This window comes from Peromyscus leucopus, chromosome 5, assembly GCF_004664715.2.
Source record: "Peromyscus leucopus breed LL Stock chromosome 5, UCI_PerLeu_2.1, whole genome shotgun sequence".
NCBI lineage: Eukaryota > Metazoa > Chordata > Mammalia > Rodentia > Cricetidae > Peromyscus > Peromyscus leucopus.
This window is the reverse complement of record NC_051067.1, coordinates 94,438,108-94,465,085: the sequence shown is the minus strand read 5'-3', so window position 1 is coordinate 94,465,085 and position 26,978 is coordinate 94,438,108. Positions and strand designations below refer to the sequence as shown.

Below are 26,978 nucleotides of genomic sequence, written 5' to 3'. Positions count from 1 at the left end.
TCTCAGCCATTTCTCCGTCACTGGGCGATCCTCGTGTCTTTCTTGGAAATCAATATGGCGCTTTCTTAGAAAATTGGGAATCAATCTCCCCCGAGATCCAGCTATACCACTCTTGGGCATATACCCAAGGAATGCTCAATCATACCACAAGAGCACTTGCTCAGCTATGTTCATATCAGCATTGTTTGTAATAGCCAAAACCTGGAAACAACCTAGATGCCCTTCAACTGAAGAATGGATAAATAAAATGTGGCACATATACACAATGGAATACTACTCAGCAGAGAAAAACAATGACTTCATGAGGTTTGCAGGCAAATGGATGGATCTAGAAAAAATCATCCTGAGTGAGGTAACCCAGACTCAGAAAGACAAATATGGTATGTACTCACTCATAGGAGGATGCTAGATGTGGAACAAGGAGGACTGGACTGCTACTCATACTACCAGGGAGGCTACCTGGAAAACAGGACCCCTAGGTCAGAAGTTTATATCATATCTTCTCTCTATGTCATTTTGGTTTTCTGGCAAATTAGGTTCATAATATTTAATCTTCTTATCATCTAGTGTACTTTTGTCTACTTTATGTGCCTAATATTTCCTAGCAAGCTGTCCAGTTTCTTTCCTTGTCTTTTCTTAGCCCTGTGGTTTGTAGCTATCAAATAGTCAGTTTAGAGGAACCAGAGACTTGGCAGTGAAGTCAGGAAACACGTGTGGAAGATGAGCAGTCTAAGGTTCTTTCTGGTATTAGTTACTGTTCTCTGTATAGTGAGAAGATACTTGTCAGAGACACTCAGGGAAGAAAGGGTTTATCTTTGCTTGCAGTCTAAGGAAATAGTGCACAATAGCACAGAAGGCATATTGGTGAGAATCATTCCAGCAGCAGCCACAGAAGCCAGCAGTGGCTGGTCACATTGTGTCCAGTCAGCAAGCACAGGGATGACAACCGGGTCTCCTTTCTTTCTGTTCTATCTGGTGTCCCAGTTTGTGGGAGCCCGGCCTGCTTGGCTTCCTTTAGGTCTTGCTTCAGAGCTTCTGAGACACAGGACAGTGTACAAAGGAGAGCCAGGCAGTCTTGACCACATAGTTGATTTCTGGTGTTTGGAACCAACTGTTTATTTTTCATTCCAAAAATATAGAACAATGCACTAATATAGTTTTAGAATCTGAGGGGCCTTTAAAAGTATTCTATCCCAATAATTTCTCACTTAAATGAGGAAAATGAAGCTGAAACAAGTCAAACACACCCACTGACTTAGTTCCAGAGTTGTGAAGTTTTAGGATTGCAGCCCCAAGCTTCTCATCCATATTTACTCAGTTTTATGAGATGAATGATTTCAGGACAAAGGTCAAGTCTTTAATGCAATCAGAAGCTGTAGAAAAGAAACCATGTGGTCCACAGTGTAGAAGAGGAACGGCTGCTACAAGAAGGGCGAACAGAGACCGGCTAAGAGTGGCTGAGTTTGGAAGCTGTTGCATTAGTTCAGGGTGAAGTGATTCTGCTTGGAAGAGGGAAGATGGTGAATGGCAGCTGTATTTTGAGGCTGATAGCCCAGATTGATGGATTGAATGTGCAAATAGAAACATAAGATGATTTGATGCCTGTGACTCCAGGAACATGTAGATGTAGGTAAAGTGCCTGAGAGCTAAGTGTAGAGGTAAAAGTAAGACTGAAGGCTTGGAGACTCGAGATGGAAGGACAGTGGGGAGAAAGTTAGGGTTGAAAGAAAGACTTCTTCATTTGTTCTTGTATCAACTGCTGAACTACTTTCTTCAGATTCCTAAAGTGTGATCTAGATCACACAGCAGTTCTTTGCTCCAAATACTTTCTTAAAAATGATACTTTATTAGTCATCTTTCTGTTGCTTTGCTACGATTTCCAAGATACTGATGGTCAATATGTAATGAGGAAAGTTTTATTTTAGTTCATGGATTCAGTTTTCTTCATAAATTGCTCAACTCTGTCTTTTTTGCCTATGGTGTCACAGTACATTAAGCCTGGAATATATGATACAGGGTGCTTGCACACCTCATGGCAAGTGGGAGAAAGGTGCCTCCTGTCCTAGTATTCTCTATGTCTCAGTGCCCAAATAGCCTCTCACTAAGAAATTTCACCACCTTCTGGCACTTTCATAGGCTATAGACCAAGGGTTTAGTATATAGGCCTTTGGGAAACATGTAGACTTTGTATAGTAGATTCCATGACCAACTATATCAGTCTTTTACTGATAAAGTAGGAAATAAGTTCCAATTATGTTTGCTTTTTATCATACAAGAATAGCTTACAGATCCTAAACATTCCTGTTACTCAGTTTGGAAAGCCAGTTTGGAAAGTTTCATCTACTTGGAGTGAGAGGGTAAATGGATGTGTGCATCTCAGGATAAAGTAGGTGTGAGAGGGAAGGGCATCCCTGTCAGGCATGCTGGTGTGTAAGTACTCAATCTACAACCATTTATTATTACTTCTGTGTTCTGGGTACTGTTCTGCATAATGGAAGTATTGCAGGGAAGGAAATAAAGTTCCTAAATTTCTGAAAGCTACATTCTAGAACACTGATTACTTAAATACCATGAAAAAACAACAACAACAACCCCCAAACAAAAGCAAATAATTCCTTGCCTGTTTTAGCAACAGAAAATTAGGTCCTTCTTTCCAATCAGGCACACAGTTGATACCCTGTACCCATGTACATTCTCAACTTGTATTTTCTGTGCTCTGTCTTTTGTACAGCCATATTTTCTGATATTTTCAGGTTACATAGTCTGCTATCTCAGGACCAATATTCAGAGCAGGATTGTATCAGCTTGCATCTTGTTTTGATTGGCTGATACGATCATGCTTTCACTGTTACTACTGCTCCAGCCTTCCAGATGTCTCTTGAACCTTCTTCTATCTCATCCTCAGTCCTTGATGCTGTCATATATTTGAAAACTAACCACCCTCACAGGTCCATAACACTGCTTCTTTATGACACCTGGTAAATACTTCTGTTATTTATTTTGGCTTTTTCTTCCAAAGTTGATGATGACAAACCTCTTGCACAGGAAGGCAATAGACATACACCTAGGGAAACTTGGATTCTCACAACTATCTGTGAGGTACTTCAAGTGGACAGGGACCACAGTTCCTAATGCCTGTGTTGTTGTGTGCTTCTCTCAGCAGTTCTGACATCTGCAGCTGCCTCCCACCATCTCCTGGCTCAGCCTCCCCCATATTCTTTGGTTTTGTGCAGGCACTGTCATGAAAGCATCCCACAGGAAGCTTAGCGGGTTTCTGCATTAAAAGGACAGTGGCACACCTTTCTTGCCAGCCCATTTGCTATGGCATGTCACTCCTGGAACACTGATTAAGGGGCAGCAGCAAGCAGCACTGGAGAAGTCCATTGCTATAGAGGAAAAAATAAGGAAACGACAGAGCATGAAGCAACTTCATTTTTCTCTTATATTGAAATATGAGAAGACAAGCACTGCTTGGTGATTGCCAAGGGTGGGGCTATGTTTTGATTCACTAAGATCTGCTTGCAGGACTAGGCAGACCAGCAGCATGCTCTGTGTTCTTGCCTACAGTATAAAGCGGAGAATTTGAGAAATACTTCCCCTAGATGATTGGATTTTAAAGATGTGGCTGCTGTGGTTTCTTCCTCTGGGTAGAAGCCAAGGAAAAATTTTATACCTTTTACCTGAGAGCATGTGACTATAGTCATGACTTCCGTAGGGCAAAGTTTATGCTTATTCCAATAATCTCACAACTGTTTAACAAGTTCAGAGCACTTCTTCACAGCATGTTGGTTGCATCAGCCTACTGAACGATTATATTTAGAGTTTAGAGCAAGGACTCTGTGGAGCCCTGCAAAGCATATAGCATTCTTGTTTATAATGGAGCAGCCACCGAGTGCACAGGAGTTGGCATCAGTGGGAGTGGCTCTGTAGCTGTAGAGACATTTGCTGCATTGTGCATAATGCTTTGGAAAGGCGTGTGGTGTTAAATGTAGGAAGAAGGGTTCAGCTCGAGACACGCATTAGTCAGTCTGTTCTCGAGCATCTCTAGTATTGGAAAACTAGATTAGGAACTACTGGGGCCAGGTTTAAGGCAGGGGTCACTTCCAACTAACAAACATTTAGGTAAACTTCTAAAGTGAAGTTCCTAGGTTCTGCTCTAGACTGGTATGCTTCCTAAACCTCCCCGGGTGATTTTGACAGTCATCCAGAGTCATTGAACGTTAAGTATAATTTCCAATATTTTAAGTATAGCTTTGCTTTCAGGCTGTGTGCAGTCTGTTGGGGGCACAGGACTTTTAGAGACACCACTCCTGTTTTCAGCCCCTTACACAGCATAGACAGTATAACTACATAAAGCAGAGGTAAGGGCCTGAGACTAGACAAATCATGAAGGAGAGTGTAGCTAGAGTTTTTCTGCCTGGCCCACAGTCAGGACAAATCTGTCTCACCTGCCAGTCCCACAGACGCTCAGACCCAACCAAGTAAACACAGAGACTTATATTGCATACAAACTGTATGGCCGTGGCAGGCTTCTTACTAACTGTTCTTATAGCTTAAATTAATCCATTTCTATAAATCTATACCTTGCCACATGGCTTGTGACTTACCGGCATCTTCACATGTGGGTTGTCATGGTGGTGGCTGGCAGTGTCTCTGACTCAGCCTTCCACTTCCCAGAATTCTTCTCCTCCTTGTCCCACCTATACTTCCTCCTGCCTGACTACTGGCCAATCAGTGTTTTATTTACTAACCAATCAGAGCAACACATTTGCCATACAGAACATCCCACAGCTGGAGATGGGAAGAGAACAGGCATTTTAAGTTGCAGATTAACACAAATGGAGGCTCAGAGCTGGAGTACATAAGGTATAGGCCATGTATGAACTGGTTAGTAATAAGAAAGTAAAGAAATTAGGTGAGCTCTCACAGGATCTTAGGCTCAAGTATTTGAATTTGAGTTCTTTATGTCACAAAATAGCTGTTTATCTGGACAATTTGTTTCATTTCTCTGCCTACTAAATGTGGAACAGTAGTTTGAGCAGGGCTGTAGTTCAGTTTTATTACTATAGATGAAATGTTTGAGGCAAGCTCAATTTATAAAGAAAAGTGGTTCATTTAACTCACAGCTTCAGGGGTGCAAGAGCACAGTGCCAGCTTTGCTCCAGCTCTGGGGGTGGGGAACGCTCTTTGCTGAACTCCTCATGGTGGGAATGCATGAGAAAGTGAGAGATCATGGCTCAGAAACAGGAAGCCAGAGAGGCTAGAGTACTGCTGTGGCCTCTTCTGATTGCACACTCCTGTTGACTGAAAGACCTTTCACTCTGTCCTCTTAAGTCTTTCACATCATCATTGCCACACTATGGGCTGTGCAACCAACACATGAACCTTTGGGAATAAATTTCAAGATATCTAAACCCTCGCAAAGATTGTTTGGAACCACTAAGGTAGAACATATACAGACACTCCCTAAATTAGAGTCCTACCATTCAAAGAGGGGACACTGAAAGTTCAGATCAGAGGAATTAAATGTCAAAGTGTTAGATATTTATTTTATTTATTTATGAATAAAAGAAATAGCTAAAATGAATTATCATCACATCTTTATCATTCACGCAACAGCAGAGCTCACTATTCATAAAGGATCACCCTACCTGACCATTATGGCAACTGTAGAAGCCATACCTGAAGGAGTAGAAGGTGAGTACCATGTTTTCCTAATTCATATATAGAGCAAGACACTCTCAATGCTTTGAAGAGTCTTTTCCTCTTATTTAATTATTCCCAGAACAAGCCATGTGTTAGCATGACTTATGACAACTATGAGGCCATTCACTGCTTGAAACATGTCCTGGTGAAACTAAGTGTGCCATGACTACCAACTGATCATTTTTAACTGTTTAGAAAGTGACTTTTTGTACATGGGCATTTATATTGAAACATTTTGGTTTTTACCTGTTAGATATATGTTTATTTTAGCCAAAGATTATGTCCTTTAAAATAAAACTCAGTAGGAGCTTAGATGTAGAAAACCAGAGTTTGCACTATTCTTACTGAAAGAGGAGGGGTCCCATGGCTCATGAAGTTAAAGAAGTACAGACTTAAGGCCACTGCTTGAATTGGGATCCAACCGACAATGTCACTTCTCTGGAGACATTTCTATCTTAAACCTTTCTACAGTAATGCAATATAAAGCTTTGACTCTTTAAAGGAAAATTCTTACATGGTGAGCAGATTAGTAGTAGTTTATGCTGCTCTCTTATAGTATATTTTCTACTAAATGTCATGGAGTTTGTTTATAAATTGCACTATAGTAGCTAGAGAACAGGTGCATTTAGTATTGCATTGGAGAAGTTTGGCACTGAACAGAGCAGAGTACTTAGTGGGTACTTACTGAGTTTATGCAGAATCAAGTCCCACTGTGCCTAAGGGTTTTATACATTTTTTGTTTGTTTTTTTACTTTTTGAGACAGCATCTTGCTGTGTTGTCCAGGTTGGCCTCAAACTCTTTTTTGCCTCGGGTTCTCAAATGCTGAGATTACAGGTGTGTGCCAACATGCTTAGCTTGAGAGTGTCTTTCCCAAATCCTGAGAAATCAGTCACACAGACCATCAGGTATTTTCTTGGACTGTACATGCAAGATGGTCTCACCCATGTGATCATTATTAATCTTTATCTTCTTAGCAAATTTTTGCAAAGGCCTTCTGGAAAATAAAGTCTTTGACTAGGAAGTGGTGAAACCTTCTGAATGCAGCAAGTTACATACTATGGTTTTGAAAAATACATGTTTTCAAGTCCCTAGGTGCCCTGGCCAGCGGGGTCTTCAACAGGGACCCAAAGGGAGGGCCGGCGAATGAAAGGGACAAGAGACACAAAGAGTGAGAGCAAGACAGGACGTCTGATCAAGCTCCAAAATTTTATTTTACTCTCAAGGCATATATAGGTAGGCAAAGGAGGTTGAGAGCAGGAAGGGACTTAATTATGGGGGTTGCAAGCAGGAAGGGACTTAATTATGGGCTGTTCTGCCAGCAGGAAATGTTGCTCTGAAGGTTATCTATCTACCTTTGTCTAACTGCAGCTCATTCACCTGATATCTGAGAAGAGGTTCTGGTATCTGTGGGAAGAGGTTCTGGTGCTATGGAGACTTAAGCAAGGCCTAGATCTAAGAAAAGAGGAGAGAAACCCAAATATGGCAGCATTTATGTCAAGGGACGCTTAGGCTTACGGCTCCCGTCACCTAGGGCTTTTTGGACACGTAAGAGGCTTATCCTGTGTTATAATTGAGAGATGGCTCATTCTCTGTCATAGGTTCCATGACTAGATTTTCTTATTGTTGCTCAGCTTAGAGGCTTACTGGAGTAACTCAGCAGAACCACTAAAGCAGTAAGAGAAACATCACACTTATAGGATTCAACCCAGTTTGTACAAAGAATGAGACTTTTTAAAGATTAATATATGAAATTCTTTTATGTGACTCTAAACCTTTGGAATCAGAGGAGCACATATATTCCTTTCTTTGGAAATATTATTTGCATTCATGTTTCAGGTCAGTTTATTGTGATAATTTCAAACTCTAAAATATAGTTTATTATAAAATCTTGTTATTGCTTAAAATAATGTGTTACTTATTTTTGGGTTTTTAGTAACACAGAGAATCTCAAAGGTGACCTTTTATTATTTACTCATTAATTTTAGATAAAATATCTATAACTAAGCAGATGATTTAAACTAAATTAGAAGGTTGTTCATCTTTTTGCTATTGACAAAATAAGAATTGATTAATGAAATTAAGTATGCAAACATGGGCAGGAAAATTTTTGTATGATGACAATAATAAGTAATAATAGCAATAATAGCTGCCCAATGGGAAAACTTATACATTGGGTCTTACAGCTAAATGTTCTGTGATAATATCTAAATCAACTTCCTTAACAGCTATCTGGGACATATTATCCTTGTTTTACCAATAAGAAAACCAAAGTTTGAAAAAATAAAATAAGGTTCAGGTTCAGGAGCAAATTGAATTAAAACATAGCAGGAATGTGGCTTCTTCAAAGTTACTCTGTATGTGGTAGGTCTGTGTTTACAAATGTAATGAAGTATAGATACCTTAATATAGAAGGAACAACAATGACAACTTCATAATTTCAGTTATTATGTGCACTTAGATATACAAAAACTTCATGTTTATATCCTCACCCTTTTGTATCAAAGAAGTAGGAAGCGCAAACATTAACTGGATAGACCCTTACTGTTAGAGTTGTTTAATTGTTCAAATATTTACTCACTTGTTGAGCATAGACCTACTCTTGGAGTTGTTAAGAATAAAGAAATAAAGAAATAACTCTAGTACAACTTTCCCCATTGTGTTAAGATCTGAATTCTCTTATGCTGCGGTGGGAATTGAATCCTTCAAAGCTAAATTCAGTTAGTGCAGAAATCAGAATAGCCGACTCAGCACCTTTGATGACAACAAGGGCCAGCTTGAAGTCAGTGTGTATGTGCAGAAAACCTCAGCTCTTTCGGTAGGCCATGGAAGTCTTGGATCAGGACAGCTTTATTAAAGGATGAAATCAATAGAACACACTCATGAATACAGAACCAGGGAGAGATGGAGAAAGAACAAACAAGTCCACCAAGCCCTGGTGTCAAGAAGTCTTTCAGAGTTCAAAAAGGGAAGCGTGACTCTCCCCCACAGATTGTTAAAGGGTCTCGTATTTTCAAAGATGACCATGCCAATTGGGCCTACCCGTTCCATTCCATTAGTCATTAGACCAAATGGCAGAATTCCCACAACACTCAGCAAAGCCACCTCAGGACCCATGGGAAATTGGTGCATCATGGCCTTGGTTGTCCACTCTGCTGCTTTATTATCAAATAGGCCTTGTTCCATTGAGGAATCTCAAGACCTCACCATGGGGATATGCAGTGGCAAGACTCCAGAGTGCAGATCTGCTTGCTAATACCAAGAAGACTGTTAGGGTGGCCAGAGTAAATGTGGGCTTCTCCACAGTTTGAAGGAGATATGTGGCACTATTGGGCATGAAAAGACCAGGTATGCTGAGGTCAACAAAGAGCACAGACAGGAATAAAATGATATCTTGAGAATTTAACTTCTCTGTCAAAAGCTATTTTTAAGTTTCAAGGGTCTCAGCTGGAATGCCTGTGTGTTAAGTGCCAACAAAGGTGCAGGCTTAGGGGCCAAGAATAAAGTCAGTAATGTGTATTCTAGGAGCATGAACAGCCTCAGAGAAGTCTGTGGTACTCATAGGTAGTGTGTGGCATCAAGGGAAGCAGCAGATTTGGAGAAAAGAGCAGCAAGTGGCACAGGAGGCCAGGGCCCCTTGTGGCTTCATTGGACCCCAGGCCTCTGTAGCTCAGAGATTTGTCTTTGACTGATCACTGGATTATCTCTAAATTGTTGGCTGGAATGAACACATTAGTTTATACAAGGCCACATTTTCAGCAAAAACTAGTGAATTAATTTTGTCGTCATGCAACTGGCAGGTGACAGTTTTTTATTATGAGTCAAGGTATACCACCTTCTCATGATTCACAGTTTCTCTGTCCTCTTACTGATACAGATGTGAAGCTTACAATTTGAATTATGAGTTAAATTGCTGGGAGCATTCTTATTCAAATTTCTTAGGATATGTTTTCATTTTCTGTAAATATTTGGAAGTAAAATAGGTCACAGGATAAATATATTTTAATTTCATAAAAATTTCCATACCTCTTGTGTGTTGTTTATCCCATTTATCCATAGCTTTGGGAACTATGGAAATTCAGCTACCAAGAAGAAGATAATTGAAGCAGGAAAGGATTTTCATAGAATGAGAAAAAGGACAAGTCTTGGAGCCACACTGGAAACTGCAGCTCAGTGCCATTCCTTCAGGAAGAAAGTGCTTGGCTAGAGAACCCCTCAAAGTGGAATTTTATCTTAGTTGCAATTTCATGCAACTGACAGTTTTGCATTCTGAAGTCTATGTGGGGACAGTGAGTGCTCTTAGGGCTCTGGATTGGGACATAAGAGTTTGCTCTGTCTGCACCAGCTATACACAGTTCTCAAGGAACATGTGCATGAATCTCAAGCATTTTTTTTTATTGAAAAGAGAAAAATGCCACCAGTGATGATCCTGAGATGTACACAGACACCTTGGATGCAGGACTGGGACTCTGGGTCTGGTCACGATTCAACCGCACTTCCATAGATAGCAGGGAGGGAGTGAGAATAGGGAACAAGGAGCAGGTGGTGGTCTTCAGGATTGTTGGGGACAACTTTTGTGCTGTTTATTCCACTAGAATAGCTTTAGTTGCTTCCTATCCTAACCCAGTACTTTGAAGGGAGACTACAGTCTGGTTGTCCCTCTCCTGTATTTCTAAGGTCTCTCTGGGGTCCAATCCTCAGAACTTGATTGTATGAGCTCCTGGTGGCCTATGACTACACATAGTAAATAGCAGCATGGTGTTTTGGGCATGCATGCAGGGACAGTTTTGTTTTTTCTCTAATTCTAAAACACACTGTTGTTAATATAAAATGTACATGCCATGAAATGCAGGAACCTTAGATATACATTCATGAGTTAGCACAATCATAAAACCCTGTTCAACCCATGTTCCCATGAGGGTACCATCATTTCAGATATTTCTTTCATGTCCCTCCTTAGGGACTTCTCACTCAATCTGCTCCAACAGAAGATTCATTATTGTTTTGTTCCTACCATAGATTATACTCTCTATTCTAGAACTTCATATAAGGGGAGCCATGTGATATGTTCTATTCCTGTAGGTTACTTTAACTTGGCATGCTGTTTTTGAGACCCACCCCCATGCTGTGCATGTTAATAATTTAGTTCTTTTCTTTTTGATGGCTAACAGTTTTATCACATGAGTATAAGACAGTTTGTTTCTCCAGTCTCTTACTGATACATATGTGAGCCCTTTCTAATTTGACTTGTGAGCAAGCTACTGTAAGCAATCTTATTTAAATCTCTTATGAGTATGTTTTCATTTTCTGTAATACATACTTGGAAGTAAAATTTCTAAATCACAGAATAAATGCACTTTTAATTTTATAAACATTTCATACCTTTTCCAAGCCACTTATTCCATTTTGCATTTGTGTTTCCACCAGTAACACACAAGGGTGCCAGTGTCCTCACAGCCACACCACCCTTTCATGTTGTGCATCTTTTTAGTTTTACTAATTCAGGTGGTGTGAAGGCATCTCATATGTTTTCACTTTGAATAGATAAAATTCTTTAAAATTGCTTAAAATCTGAGTGGATGTAAAGAAGAGAGAGGAAACCTTCATTTTAAGACTTATGGAGGAGATAGAATTGTATGGGGAGCCCACTGGACAGATGGAAAGCTAATTTGGATAGGTGGTACTTTTCAATTTATGGAGTCCGAGTAAAGAGGAGGAAGCTGGGAAATACTTAATACCGGAATCAGCTATTTCTAAAGGTCATATTTAAGAATGGCCTCTTGAACTAGAATACGTGAGAATGGCGTACACGATGTACATGTCAGAGAGCTTGTATGTAGCTTTGGTTAAAGGAAATCATGAAATTTAGAAAAATAGAAATGAGTTAAGAGCTACAATTACAGCATTATAGACCATTAGGTATGAATCTTTTTTATTTTCATGCTAGTCTTACAGATTTATTGAGGCATTTTATGTTGTAATCAATAAGTAATAATTTAAATATACTCAAAGAAATATATAGTTATATTCATTTGTCAACAGGGTAAGAGTTAATACTTTTTATGCCCCAAATATATTTTAATATTTTTTGTAAGATGATATTCAAAGCATTTTCAAAGCTGATAAATATTTCAATTTGGGTTTTCTTTGGTTTTTCAGGGATTCAATATTTAAGATCACTTATTTCATTATCCTGAGCATTATAAGTTAGGTCTCCTTAAATAGCAGATATTATATAAAAAGATCATTATATTAATTTCTTTTGAATCTAATTGTAGAACCACTTTGACCATTCTTCTATAAGACCCCTTAAAACTCACAACTATCATCTGTCTTCACCACCTTGATTAAAGAAGCATAAGTAATTACTTTAACCAGTGCCTGGGAGGCTGAGGCAGGAGGATTGCAAATTCCAAGCCTGTTTGAGATCTTGTCTCAGAAACCAAACAGATAAAACAAAGACTTTTATTTTTAAAAATTGCTTTTGTTTCTATTTTAGGTTCTGTATTAGAAGCCACCCAGCAAGACTTTTTGCAAGAAGCAAAATCTCTTATTGCTCAACATTACAAGAGAATAAATGAGGTAGTGCTTTGCATTATTTAATGTGTTTTATTCAGAAAAACGAATAAGTGCTTTTGAATACTGTACTGGATAGCACAAAGGATTTCGTGGATATTAATATGTGATAGGCTCTGAGTTCTGGAGAGAATGGCACCTTCAGTAGCTTTTATAAAAACTGATTCAGATGACATATAAAAGTAAGATCTTTTTACTTATTCAAATTATTTGATGTTATGAATGTATTTAGTCTGCACATTTGATATAATTTTAATGGTGTTAACACTTATTTGGATTTATTATCTTAAGTAAATGTCCCTTTAACACTGTTTAGACAAAACTAAAATAAAAATTCATGGATGCATGTCCCCTGTCCCCTCAGCATGACATGAGTGCCTTGTCTTCTCCTGTCATTTTGCATTAGAGCTCTCTTGCCAGCCTATGGCCCTGGAGGGCTGACTGTCTCTTCTCAACCTTGCATCCCCAAAACAAGAACTGTGCTGCCTCAGCAGGTGTTTGCCAGTGGCAAACAGTTGTGGGGGTGCAGGAAGGGGGCAGGGGAAAGGGTGACACAGACAGACAAGGGCCACAGCTTGGAGGAAAGGCTTCTCAGAGCAGAGGGGAAGAGCAGACACCATTGTGGCACACAGGGGAGGCAAGGGGATCTTCAGGATGGTTTACTGTGTGCCTGCTCTCTTTTCAATTGAGTTTTAAACAGAATTTTAATGGTGCTCCTTTTATTGGAAATAAATTGTGCTTTTAGCTGATGTTTCTTTTGATGAACTTTTTGCTGAGGATGACCATAGTTAGTTAGCCATATAATCAATATTGTTTACAAATAATGCTAATTTTTCTCAAAAAATTTAAATTATTTTTAGTTATATTTTCTTTAGAGTAGCAGGCAAGGTATATATGATGAATGTGTTTAGGGTTAGTCACATACCTTGGAAATCTGACCTGCTTTAAGAATTATATGCAATTTTGACAGCCAATATTTCCCTATTATTTTATCTGGCAAAAACAATACTTATCACCAAAATCTTATTGATATCTTGAGTTGGTAACAGTCAGAACTGACAATAATTTGAATTTTTGTAACCTATCTGTCTGTAGGGCAGATACTGTATGGACAATCACATTTGGAGATCTGGAGCTGTATTAGTTTTCCACCACAAATGTTGGTCAAAACTAAGAAACAAGTGATTAAACACATATGAGAAATTATGTCCTGTTATCAATACGGTTTTCATGAAAACATACCTCCATATATGTTGAGTGATTTCCAGGGTAGCAGGGAAAGGTTTGGGAATTTTATTGGCAATTAAGAGTTCTCAAAGGTGGTTAAAAATAATTAAATTTGAAAATTATTTTAAAATACACTTTACTCTGAGCCTAATTTTTTTTTTTACTTTTGAGATTATAATTTAATTATAACATTTCTCCTTTCCCTTCTTGCTTTTGAAACCCTTCCTTCCATATGCTTTTCCCTGTTCCTCTTCAAATTCAGCCTCTTTTCTCTTTTCTCTTCTTTTTCTTTCCTTTTCTCCTCCTCCCTTTCCTCCTCCTCCTCCTTCTTGTTTTTGCATGCATATATGTACTGTCATCTATAATCCTAAATATAGCCTGTTCAGTCTGCATAATGCTGCTTGTATGTATGTTTTCAGGGCTCACCATTTATGTGCTTGCATTTTAAAATATCTCTTTTGAGGTGGAAGTTGCTATTTTACAATTCACTTTTCCTTTGAAGTGGATTGTAACATTCATGCTTGGGAATGGCTTTAGAGCGTGGGCTCAACTAATAACTGTCATGCATATTGCAGTAAATGTCTTCTATAGCAAGACACTTTGGAAAATGCAGTCAGTGAAGACACGATTTTATCTTCACAAAATTTACTCACAAAATTTACTATGCAATTGTATTAAATAATGAATATTAAAATTTTATTTTTTGTTTTATTTATAGAATAAGCCTCAAGTTACTTCTATAAATGTTTTTAAAAATAAACACCAAAAGCCAAAAACTGGCAGGTTCATACCTTTTGAGATTAAGAAAAGTGAAATCCTTGATATAGTTCAAGAACATCGGATGGTACTCAGAAGCATTAACTATCCCAAAGAGACTTCCAAATGCCCACCTTCAGAGGAAGACTCAGAGCAAATTTCCTCATCGAAGCCACATGTTTTGAATTTAAAAGAGAAGTACCAGCCTGAAGATCCTTTACAAAAAGGTAAGCTTTCGATGGAGGCACTAAAGTCAGAAAACAACACATGGAACTATTTACTTTTTGTTAACTTGAAATGAGGTTGCCTGCTTCAGACAAAATCTAGAACTTTATATTTAGTGATGAAAGCTGAAGAGAATGACCAGAGGCACTTTCAACCTTCAGTCCACCAGAAGCTGTGACAAGAGCATCCTAATGGGGAAGGAGAACTTGGGAACCATAACTGGCTCATGCATTTTCTAACAGCAGCATGTTTTTCTAGTATAGATCATCCAAGAATGTTTATTTCCCTGATACTAATCAGCTTTAGTTCCATTGAGAGGGATGGCTATGGCAGGTAGCCTCTTCTGAGGATGTTTCCCCAGATCCTAAACAGAATTCCCAGGCTGTAGAGTTTTCTGTAAGGCAAATGTTGTTAAAATTTATTCTCCATTAGAAACACAGTAAGGTGGAAGACTCTTTTAAACAGAGTTAATACTGTTTTCTTCATAATAACAGTTTAAATAAATGACCTCACAGAAATTTCTAGTTACAGTAGTGAAAGCCTCCTGGTAACTTAGGTATTTCTAAAATACTTGCTAAGTCATTCATATATTTGCAGTTTTTTCATTCAACAAAATGGTCTTTTCTTATCCCACTGCATGACAGTTGCTGGGATAGAGGTAGAAGCAAAGTGTGTGGAAACACTAAGGAGTAATTAATTAAGGAGCAACAAATTAAGGAGTAACAAGTTCGGGCCAGAATGAAAGTTCACCAGCACAGATATCACTAGAAATAGGTTTTAAGATGTTTCTTCAGAGGTAGGTTGGGAGAGAATCCATATTGAAGAGTAGGAGCAAAATGTATCAATCCCCAGGAGGGTGAAAGATCATAATATATGTTAGGAAATGAAGTTGGGAGGAGAGATTGGACAGATTTTAAGGCACCTAATAAATAGCATAGAGTTTGAACCTATGCTTTGTAAAAGCTACTAATGATTCTAAAGCCATGGTGAGGCATAACTAGATATTTCTGTTAAAAAAATAAAACTGGAAACAGAGAGCCCGTGGGGAAAATAACAGCATGAGGAAGCTGCCTGAGGACTAGTCCCACTACCAGACCTGTGCTAGGGCAGTGAGGCGACATGTGTGGTGATGGTGCCCTTGCATGTACTCAGAGCATTAGTCCTGAGTGGTTTGCCTTGATAAAGTGGTGTTTAGAAGATGAGAGCAGAGGAAAACAAGCAGACAACAAAAACAAGCCCTGTATATTATACTCTCTTCTTGGATATTCATTGATCATATATTAAAATATCAGAAAAGCACTGTAGTAATCTATTATTTTTATTCCCAATTCCACTGACCAAGAATACCCCTGCCTTAATTACTTTTCAATTGCTGTGGCAAACCACCATGACCAAGGCAACTTGTAAAAGAAAGCATTTAATTTGAGTATATGGTTTCAGAGGCTTTCAGTCCAATGACCATCATGTCATAGTGGAGAGCATGGCAGCAGACAGACAGGAATGTCATTGGAACAATAGCTGAGAGCTTGATCCATAAGCATCAGGAAGAGAGAGCAAGAGACATGAAAACAGTGCTGGGCTTTTGAAATCTCAAAGCTCACTCCCAGTGATGTCCCTATTCTACCAGGGCCACACCTCCTAATCCTTCCTAAACAGTTTCACCAACTGGGAACCAAATATTCAGCCAGATGAGCCCATGGGGCCATCGTTCTCATTCAAATGACCACCAACCACTACCCCTCACCTCCTTTCTCACATATTGTGCCTGTCAGTCCTTGAAGCTATTGTTTCTTTAAATATATGTTAGTAAATTCAGAATTAGAACTGTAAGATGAATAAACAGTTTTTAAAAATTTAACAAGATAAATTAGTGGAGGCATGGAGACATTAAGGTTTAAAACTAGAAAACTGAGCAGACATTACTGAGTTGAGAAAAGAATAAGAGTATTCTGTAATCTGTTTCTGTTGCTACGGAAGAATACCTGAGTAATGTGTGTGTGTGTGTGTGTGTGTGTGTGTGTTTCACACAGTTATGGAGGCTTCAAAAACAGAAATATAATATTTAATGAATGTAAGATGAATTGCTAAATGGTCTTATAAATAAAAAAACCCAGAGCCAGATATTGAGGTTAAATATTGGGGTTAAAACTGAGAGATCAGAGGTATAGGACAAGCCACAGTCAACCTCACCTTGCTGACGCCTCAGTCTCCAAAGAGACCTACTTCCGGTATACCCACGCCTATATGCCTTCCTGTTCCTGCAATCCTCACTTCCTCTCTCTGCCCTGCTACATCACTTCTTCTTCCTGCCCAGCTCTGTCACTTCCTGTCTGTCTGTACAGACATCCAGACTTTTATGGTTAACTAGTGTTGGAATTTAAGACATGTGTCACCGCCTCTGGCTCTGTTCCCAGTGTAGCCTTGAATTCACAGAGATCTGGCTGGATCTCTGCCTCCCAAATTCTAGGATTAAAGGCATGTGCTACCATTGCCTGATTTTTATGTTTAATATAGTGGTGGACTTTTTCCTCTGATCCTCAGATAAGCTTTATTAGGGTGCACAGTATATTGGGGAACACACTATATCAGCACAAATGAAGGCTTTGGCCCTGCTTCCTAGTAACTTGTATGCTGCATTATCTGGAGGGAATGAAAGCTATGCCCTCACTTGGTAGAGGATGAAGCCCTTAGGACTTCACCACTCCTCAAAATCCCCAAACCTTGATAATTAGATCTTAGGTTCAAATGTAAATTTTGGAGGGACACAAACATTCAAATCATATTAGGGGAAATTTAGATAGTACGTGGGTGGGGAAAGAAATGAAGGAAGCTAAAAAATTCACTTTTAGATCTGCTAAGTAGGCATACATACTGAGATAGCCATTAGGAAGTTGGGAAAGGAAATATGGTACTTAAGAGAACAGTAAATGAAGACTGAATATTAAAATCTCTCTCTGTGTAGGTCATTAATGTACTGAAATTCCATGATCTATGCATTTGGTAAATACATTTATTTATTATTTAATGTATAAGGAGATTAAAATTTATACTAGTTCTGATCTAGAAGTTCACACTTGATGTATGTAATTTGTATGACCTTTGCTGAAGTAAGGTATATAAACATGAGAATATAGCATGAATGATACTATAAATAGAAGCAAGCTTTGCTGCTTTGAAATCAATAGAAGAATATCACATCAGACTGGGCAGTCAGACATGTATTCCAGGAACTTTAAAGTGTCTGGTAAATTCTGAGAGATATTTGTTAATACAAGAAAGAAGGACCATCCTATCTAGCATGCCAGATGGTAGATAGCATGAGAATGAGTGGGTAATCTTCAAGGGAAGTGGAATCTGATGACTAGGGGGTCTGAGAAATGACACTAGATATTGATGAACATTCAACTTTAACCTGAAAGCAGAGGAATAATCCAAATACTTTTAAGAAAAACTGCAGCTGAAATGTTTACAGCCAGCAGAGAAAGGGAGGTGCGCATTTTCTAGGAGATGAGTAAGGAGAGATTGCTTCAGTTACCGTTGGATGACTTCAATTAAGAGGGTAGCACCTGGAGGTTAGAAGTAAGAGGAAAGATCTCCAGGTATCAGAAGGTAGAGTAACCTAGTAGTCAACAACAAAACAGAGAATCAGAAAGAGGGCAAGTGCGACTTCTCTAGTGATTTCTACTGAGGTAGTATGAAGCAATTTAGGGGGTCAGTATGTAGTAATTTAGAAGGCCAGGAACACATCTTATGTGATGGTAGACCAGGGATAAGTAGATCATGTGCTCCTGAGTATTGTAGCTTCAGGTAAAGAAACTCAGAAATAGTATTAAAAATGTTAGTGGTTCTGTCTGCCTTTAAAAGTTAATATAAAAAAGAGGCATTGAACTAAGAAAAATACTGCCTTATTTGCAATGACAAACAAAGGTTGAACCTTTGGTTTTGATCTAAATCTCCAACAAGAATTATCATTGCATAAAAAAATCTACTAAGGATATGTCTTTCACAACCTACCCCATTATATTAGATAACCCCAGGGCAGTCACCGTTGAGAGACTTTAGCAAGAGGTAAGAAAACAAAGTATGCTTTAGAACTATGAATACAAAGAGACTTTGAATGTGGTTATTGGCATGTAGAATTAATTGGAAGCAAATAGATCAGAAACACCAATTTTAAAAGAAAACTCCTTTACTGAAGAAATTATGAGCCTAGGTTTAGTTGAGTGTTCAAAAAGTAAAATAACATGCAGGAAGTGAACTGAACTACTTGTGTAGCCTCCAGGAAGGTTAACAGAAAAAGGTGACTGGGGGGCCAGTCAAAAACTTCTCAGTGAGTAGAGAGTGACCCCTGGAAAAAACTTCACACCATAGGCCAGAAGAGACTTCGAAGCAACTCCACAGCAGGCTCCTTCTGTGGACCAGTGGCTGCTGTATCTTCTTTCCCTGTTGTTGATGGAGTTTCCCTGTGGTCTGTCACATGCTGTGTGCTTTATCGGGAAGATGGCGATAACTTTTGCACTTGTTCTCATATCACTAGACCACTGGGAGCCACAAATCAATCTGACTGAAATGCTAAGGTTGGATTCAGAGCTGAACGCCATGCCTCTGAGAACTCTAGGTTGTTTCCTTGTGTGTAGTTAGAGTTTTCCTGCCTTGCCCAAAGTCAGGACAAATCTCTATCACCCGCCAGTTCCACAGCCACTCAGACCTGACCAAGTAAACACAGAGACTTATATTGCTTACAAACTGTATGGCCGTGGCAGGCTTCTTGCTAACTGTTCTTATATCTTAAATTAATCCATTTCCATAAATCTACACCTTGCCACGTGGCTTGTGGCTTACCGGCACCTTCAGATGCTTCTTGTCATGGCGGTGGCTGGCAGTGTCTCCTTCTGTCTTCCTGTTTTCTCCTTTCTCCTCTCTGTTAGTCCAGCCTATACTTCCTGCCTGGCCATTGGCCAATCAGTGTTTTATTTATTGACCAATCAGAGCATTTGACATACAGACCATCCCACAGCACTTGTGGAAAGTACTTTCTTTCAGGGACCAAGAATTAATGGGTATTTGATGTTCAGAAGGCCAGACTGGAAGAGACTGGTAGATACTCACTAGATAATATCTTTTTCTTCCTTAGTACTCATCTGAAATAAATTTCTTCAATTTCTTGAAGTTAAATGGTGCTGTATGACAGTTGGAACTCAAGGGATAATGCTAGAGATGATGTATACCCATAAAAGTCTGTGTTCTCCCAGGAGGCTCCCTACCTTTTCAAGCATGAGAACTCCCTTTAAATTTTCTTACAGTTGTTTTCCTTATGTGAGGATAGTAATAGGAATTTAAATATCTGTTGATTAGCAACACTTTGTTCAGAGATTCAGCATATATACAAAAGTCAGTGCAGAGACTATATAGGTAAGAAAAACTGGACCTGAATTATATTCTTATAACTATCACACCAGGTAGAAAAATAAATAATGGTTAAATAATCAGGTGCAGAATGAGAGAGTGTAACAATTGAGTAAGACTGAACAGAAAGTGATATTTGAGCTAAGGTGTAAGAAATGAGCATGAATAATTCAGATCAGCAGGAGGATGCACAGGCAATGGGGCACACCCAAAGGCTTTTGAATGGAAAACAAGCCAAAATCTAAACCAAACAAAACTGATACAGCTACAGTTTCAACAGTGAGCTGGAGAAGTAAGCTAGAGCTTTACTGATACAGGATCTTGTAGCTGGGATATGCCTACAAATTATTAGCAACTGTCTCTGAGGTGAGGAGGAAGGAAGCCCCATGGTTTGTAGCATTTGTTGATGTCCATGACAGAAATACTCCAGTGTGTTCTCACTCATGAGAGGAGATGTAAAGAGATGTGTATGGTCGGTTCTCCTGAGCAGCTAGGAGCTGGCTTTAGCCTACCACTGTACATAGGTTGTTGTGTCAAATACTTTACACATACCACCTGAAGTTTGATTGCCTCACTTCTTGTTCTAGTCATCCCAGATACTGTTGTGGTGCCTGGATTCTCTTACAGGCTTCAGAATCCTATCTGGCTTAGGATACCCATGATCTCAGTTTAGCACCAACATTTGGCAACCAGGGAGTGGTATTGGAGTTGATGAGGGAATGTTTTCTCCTTTCTTCTCTAGAGCAGAGGGATGCTGACAATATTCCACAAGTTTCTCAGATGGTTAATCACCCATATTTCTTACAAAATGATTAACTCATAAAAGACTCTTATATTAGCTCTCTCACTATTCTTATTTCCCCTCTTTGTTCCTATTTCCAAAGACCACTACATTAAAATGTTGCCTCAAAATTATTCTAGTGGCAGAATTGTCAGTGTTTGTTGAGAGATGAGATGTGGGTGTGTGAGGAAAACAGATATTCAAGAATGAACTTTTGGCTCTTGTTATGCTTAACTGGAAGATGAGAATTTCCACTTTCTTGAGACACAGCTACAGGCATGTATATTTTTTTAATTTTATGAGATTTTGATAAATACATTATTTCTTCCTTGCCTTTCCTCCCTCCAAGGTCTCCCATGCAAACCCTTCCTTATTCTCTTTCAAATTCATGCCGACCTTTTAAAATTCTTGTTAAGTGTGTGTGTGTCCTAAAATACATAAATACAACCTGCTTTGTCTGTGCTTTGTTACTGTATGTATGTTTTCAGGGCTGGCCATTTGGTGTGGATAACATTGGTGCGCTCTTCCCTGGGGACTGTTTCTCCCACTCTCGGCACTCCATAGTTGCCTGTAAAGCTTCCTCCCTTCCATGTTAGAAAGTCTACTGTGTCACCCTTCAGATCATGTTCTGGTAGTCATGTTGGTGAGACTTTATGTGTGTAGCTTCTGTCATTACATGGAGACAGTCTCACAGCACACTTCCTGTTCCTCTGGCTCTTACAATCTTCCTGTCCCATATTCTGCAATGATCACTATGTCTTAGGTGCAGGAGTTGTGTTGTAGATGTCTGTATTAGCTGAGACTGGGCTCCACAACTCTGCATTTTGATTGGTCATTGTTTTCTGTAATGATCTCTTTATGTTGTAAAGAGACTTTTCCTGGATGAAAGGTAAGAACTATATACTGTGGGTATAAGGACACATATTTATAGTATAGTTATGGATTTGCTGATTATGATTATTAGTCAAATGGTAGTTAAAAGTTCTTCAAGATCCATGACTTCACTAGTTCTGAGTTGGCTAGATTTTCTGGTGCCAGGCATGATTTTCTCTTATTGAACAGGGTCAGAAGTCCAGTTAGAGAGATGTTGGTTACTACCAAGGTGTACAAACCACTACTGCACCCTTAGAGTAATTAACTGTGTTATGCTGGTTGTTGTTGTGGTTCATAGGTGTGCGTAGAAACTGTCAGTTGCCTCCCTAACTTTAGAAATTTTCATGGTATCATTTAGTATCATAAAAGTTAGTCTTCAGGGAGGAGGCTTTCAAGTCATGTCTAGCGTGGGTTGAGTCCTCTGGACCCTGTGTGGGCATGTAGTTTTTAATGGGCAGAAACCACGAGTTAGGATTTAAATATGGTAGGTATAAGGAGGCATTTAGACATCCAAGTCATGATGTCAAGTAGTTTTTTTCCCTTAAGTGTGGACTCATAGGGAAGATTGGATCTATTAATATATTTCCTAGTTTGCCTCTGTTGCTAAGATAAAGCACCCTGACTAAAAAGGGTATATTTGGCTTATACTTCCAGGTCAAGCCATTACTGGGGACAGTCAGGTCCGGAACTTAAACAGAATTAGTGAGGGCTGTTGGCTAGCTTGCTCACAAGCTTATGTTTCTTTAGCTTTCTTGTACAGCCAAGGACCATCTGCCCAGAAAACGACATCACCCACATGAGCTGGGTCCTTCTACATAAATTAGGAAATCAAAACAAGCCCTCAAATAGGTCCACCTGTTAAAGGCAATATTCAATTGAGACCCTTTTTTTGTAGGTGATTCTAGGCTGTATCAAGTTGACAGTTAAATTAGGTAAAAACCAATATTGTGCAAAAGAAACACGAGCCAGCAGTCAATACTGAAAATCTTTTAGGAGCCACTTAAAATATTTAAAACAAGTTAAAATTATTTTAATAATATACTTTATATATCTACAATATTATTTCAATAGTTAATACAGAAATTATTGAGGTACTTTTTATTCACACTAGGTGCCATTCATAAAAAGCAAGTTTTAGAAACTAAATGCCTAGTACAATAGCTAAAATTTGACCTTTGAGGAGGAGTAACTAGGCAGAGGGATTCAAGCTTATGAATGAAACAAAAGCGGCAATAACAGAACTTGAGACTGCATGTTCCATCTCTTGCTCTGTCTCTCATGCATTTTCCTTTGCCCATTTGCCTTTCTGTCATGGCCTCCCAGAGCAAGCAGTCCCCACCAGATCCCAGCCCTTCCATCTTGAGCTTCTTAGCATCTAGAGCTGAAAAAAATCCCAGGTCATAATAAACTGCTCAGTTGTGATGACTGGTATTCACTGTCAACTGGAGAGGATCTGGAATCACACTGTGAGAGGTTCTTGAGATTAAGTGGGCGTACCTGGGGTGATTCACTCAGTCTGATTAAGTGTTTCCCGGGCTTTGATCCTGGAACACACAGGAAGCAGAAAGTGGGCTAGGCACAGGAGCCCTCACCAGTCTCCTCTTGACTGTGGATACAATGTGACTGCTGCTTCAAAGCTCATCACCTTGGCTTCTCCACTTAGATGAAGCCTCCAACTTGAGCCAAAGTAAAACCTTCTGTTCTCAAGTTTATTTTATTGCCAGGTTATTTTATCACAACACCAAGAAAATTAAGACACCAATAATAAAGACTCTGCTAAAGCAGCACAAAATAGACTATGACAATTTTCAGAAAATATTTTATTTACAGCAACCTTCAAATTTGACTAGACAGATTTTGTGTGGTCAATATCTAAATTTAGTATTTACTTATCAAACAGAAAAATATAGAGGTTGTTACAATCATAGACTTTGAGAAGATCATGTAGGGAATAAATGAAGGTGAGGGGGGAATCTAAGGACTGAGCCCCAGGCACTGAGAGAGTAAGAAGAGGAGCTGCAAGCAAAGGGGCAGGAAATGAGGCGCTGTGAGGGAACTGAGAGGCATGAAGTATATTATTCATTTTCTACAGGGGAGGAACAACGCCTTAGACAGGGTCAAGAATAGATGACCAAGTGTCCTAGGGGAGAGACAAGGGCTTGGGTATTGATATAGCTAGATTGGCAGGTTAGGAGAAATGAATGTCAAAATGAGTTCTTCACTTGAAGATAGCATAGGACCAGAAGTAACAGAATTTAGAGGAACCAGGAGGGGGTCAGTCTGGCAGAGGCATAGTCTGGTAGAGTATGGATGTGAATTGATTGTGTTAAGTTTTATTTTCATAGGAAAGAGACACAATATGAAAGCATCTATGCAGAGACTGACTCTATACACCCAGAGCATGGGGGATGGATGGAAAGAGTAAGCCGAGCTGCTGGACAGCTGTGTCCTTAAGTAAGAGTTAGGAAGGAAGTCGAGGGACGCTGTGCCTCCACAGTGAGTTAGTGAGCACTAATTTACCAATGGGCACAGTGCAGAGTTTATGGCCGTGGTTTGAGGAAAGATGATAGATTATGAATCTGTGGAGCTTGAGATAAAATGCTAAGAGTGACAAAGTTAGTTGTGAGTGTCTGGTAGAGAGTAACTCATTACAGCAATGGTCTCTGGGGAGATATTTCTTTCTGGCAGTTCATTTGTACACATGAGATTAGGAGTGGAGCGTGTGAGGAGGGAGGGGCCCTCCAGGGAATCTCATTACAGGCTCTGTGGAAGTCAGAGCCATCTGACTGGGAGCCTTTGTATGTATCCTGCCAGCTAGCACTGATCTTAGAACTGATGTGTGAATTAAAATTGCGATTCATTTGCCAAGGTCCTTATCTCAAAAATCATACATTAGGTCTGTACCTTGGATCCATTTCTTAAACGTATTTCTGATCTTCATTTCAGGGTGACTGGAAATGTAATCAAAGATATCAGTAGCATTAATTTCAGATCTTGATTAAAGTTTGGGCGATTAGAAAGAGAAAATCTGTTTTAGTACTTGTACTCTACTCAGGCTGACAAATTTGATTGCATTTTCTTCTGAAAATGGCGTATCTATGTGAGAACATGCTAAACATTTCCTTGAATTTGATCCAAAGATATCAACTTTTAAAAATGCTGTGACAATTATCATATCAAATAGCTTTAGCAAATATGTTCTTTATGCTTGACTTTTTTCTTAATAGAGTAAAATAAGGAAAAATATGGACTGAATTTCTCTTGAAGTTTATAGATTCTACAGTACTGATTAACCAATTTCAATTGTCATTCTTCCAACAACTTATGACTCTGGATTATTATAAATAGAATTCTGAATGATAGATTATCAAATTAATGAATGTTAAAAATTAGAGAACACATGAGAAAATCAGTTTTGTAGTATATATTAAATACCACTTTATACTCATCATAAAGCATATAGTGTATATGTCTTCATGCTTTTCTTTGAGAATAAAGGTATATAACTTTACTTTGGGGTTAAATTTTACAGCAGTCTTTAACTGAACTTTGTGAGATTTAATGATGTTTATCAACAGAGCACATACATCTATGGTTAATATTAGTGTTTAATTAGTCTGAAAAGGAGGTGTGTGTGTGTGTGTGTGTGTGTGTTAAGAGAAATTGTTTTGTTTTTGAGGTGTATATGTGTGGGTATCTGTAAATGTGTAGACATGTGTGAGCATGTATGTCTTCTTTGGTTACCAAGTCACAAATCATTTCCTTTTCATATATATATACTGAAAGCATATGCACTTTAGTAATGTTATAAAGTGCTGTATATGTAGGAAGCAATAGAGAAATCTCTAAGGAAAAATGACTTTGCTTTGTGCTTATTTCTTTGGCCATGGTTACAACAACTTATCAAACAGTGTTTTGATCAATTATGTTTATAAAATATCCTATTCTGTATTTTAATGACTTCTATAACACATGTGATGGTAGCAAATGTGCTAAAATTGCTTTTTATACTTATTTCTACAAAATTATTTGGAAGGATTTAAGTCTGGGATCCATGACAATTTATAGGAAAATAGAACTAGGATATTTTTTCAGGTGGAAAATTATATTGAATTTAGCATCACAAAGTAATTTGATCTTTGAAGCTTTCAAACTTGGAACAATTTTTCTGTGCATAGAGGCAGTCCCTTGTTGCTGACTTTCCAATGAAGAGGGGAACTCTGGATACCCTTGGGAGATAGTCACACCAAGAACTGTGCCTCTGCTTTTCCTTCTCAGTTTGGTTTGTTGTTTCTTCTCATTTTTAATTGTGAAACTTCCTTCTTTCTTCCCTTCCTCCCTCCCTCTCTCCCTCCCTCCTTCCCTCCCCTCCCTCCCTCTCTCTTTCTCTCTCTTTCTTTTTCTTATTTTGTATTAGAAAGAACCCGGGAAGAATTCTTAGAATTAATGACTGAATGAAACCACATAGCTTCATGACACATCCACATCTGGGTCACAGGGCCTGCATCTCTGTGCTCTTTCTCTTCATGGCTTCATAACACATCCACATCTGGGCCACAGGGCCTGCATCTCTGTGCTCTTCCTCTTCATGGCTTCATAAAACTTCCACATCTGGATCACAGAGCCTGCATCTCTGTGCTCTTCCTCTTCACACTATGTCTTTGAAACAGATGAGTGCAGGGTGAGGACTCTGATAAAATAGGAGGTTCATTGCCTTTTCTGTAATAGGGCTTCCTATGTGAAAACTTTTGATATTGTTACAGGATCTACATTGTTATAAGAATTTAGAAAAAATCTATTATTTTTTAAACAATCTTCCTTCTTGTAATTCTAATTTTATTAGCTCAGAAAATCCCAGAACAAAGTGACTTGCAAATTGTCTGATTACACATGTTCCATATTTTTCACAGGTTGGGAAGAGTTAAGAACATTGTCAAGTGTTACAAGGGGTTAAGGTCACATCACGAGTTTTATATATGAGTAATTAATACCAGCTCTTCCAAGGAGGTAAAATGATAACTTCTTAGATGTGGCTTCTTATTTGCAGTAACAACCTTCTTTAGTGAACATATATATTGCTTAAGACTTCCAAGTACACTTTAGTTCTATTAACAACATAATAAACACTCCTCCTTTTTGCATCTGGCATTCGAGATCCACGTGTGAAACTCAGGCACACACAGTGATTCACTATTCCTTGGCCAGAGCGATAGATTGAATGATCAAGCTCAGTCAACAAGGGTAAATGAGCCTGAAGGAGAAAAGCTAAGAGCTAAGGCCATTGTTTAGTAATCTGGACCTAATGCTGCTGAGAATAAGCCTTGCCTGGCCACTGTAGCTTGTGTAAAGCACTGATTGCTCCTCCTGAGAAAGTAGTGACAGTGCTCGCAGCATCCCTGTGCTGACATCCCACTTACAGCTTAGAAGTAT

The 26,978-nt window shown here is 38.8% G+C and overlaps 1 protein-coding gene across 1 annotated transcript in view; it reads left to right on the top strand.

Annotated features, from left to right (window-relative positions):
- The window catches only part of Iqcm (IQ motif containing M), a 469,797-nt gene that overhangs the window by 94,680 nt on the left and 348,139 nt on the right, over positions 1 to 26,978 (top strand). The window contains exons 3-5 of the mRNA XM_037206157.1: positions 5,620 to 5,697; positions 12,204 to 12,286; positions 14,226 to 14,490. Coding sequence (XP_037062052.1) covers positions 5,661 to 5,697; positions 12,204 to 12,286; positions 14,226 to 14,490 — 385 coding nt within the window. The 5' untranslated portion in view covers positions 5,620 to 5,660. The remainder of the gene's footprint in view (positions 1 to 5,619; positions 5,698 to 12,203; positions 12,287 to 14,225; positions 14,491 to 26,978) is intronic.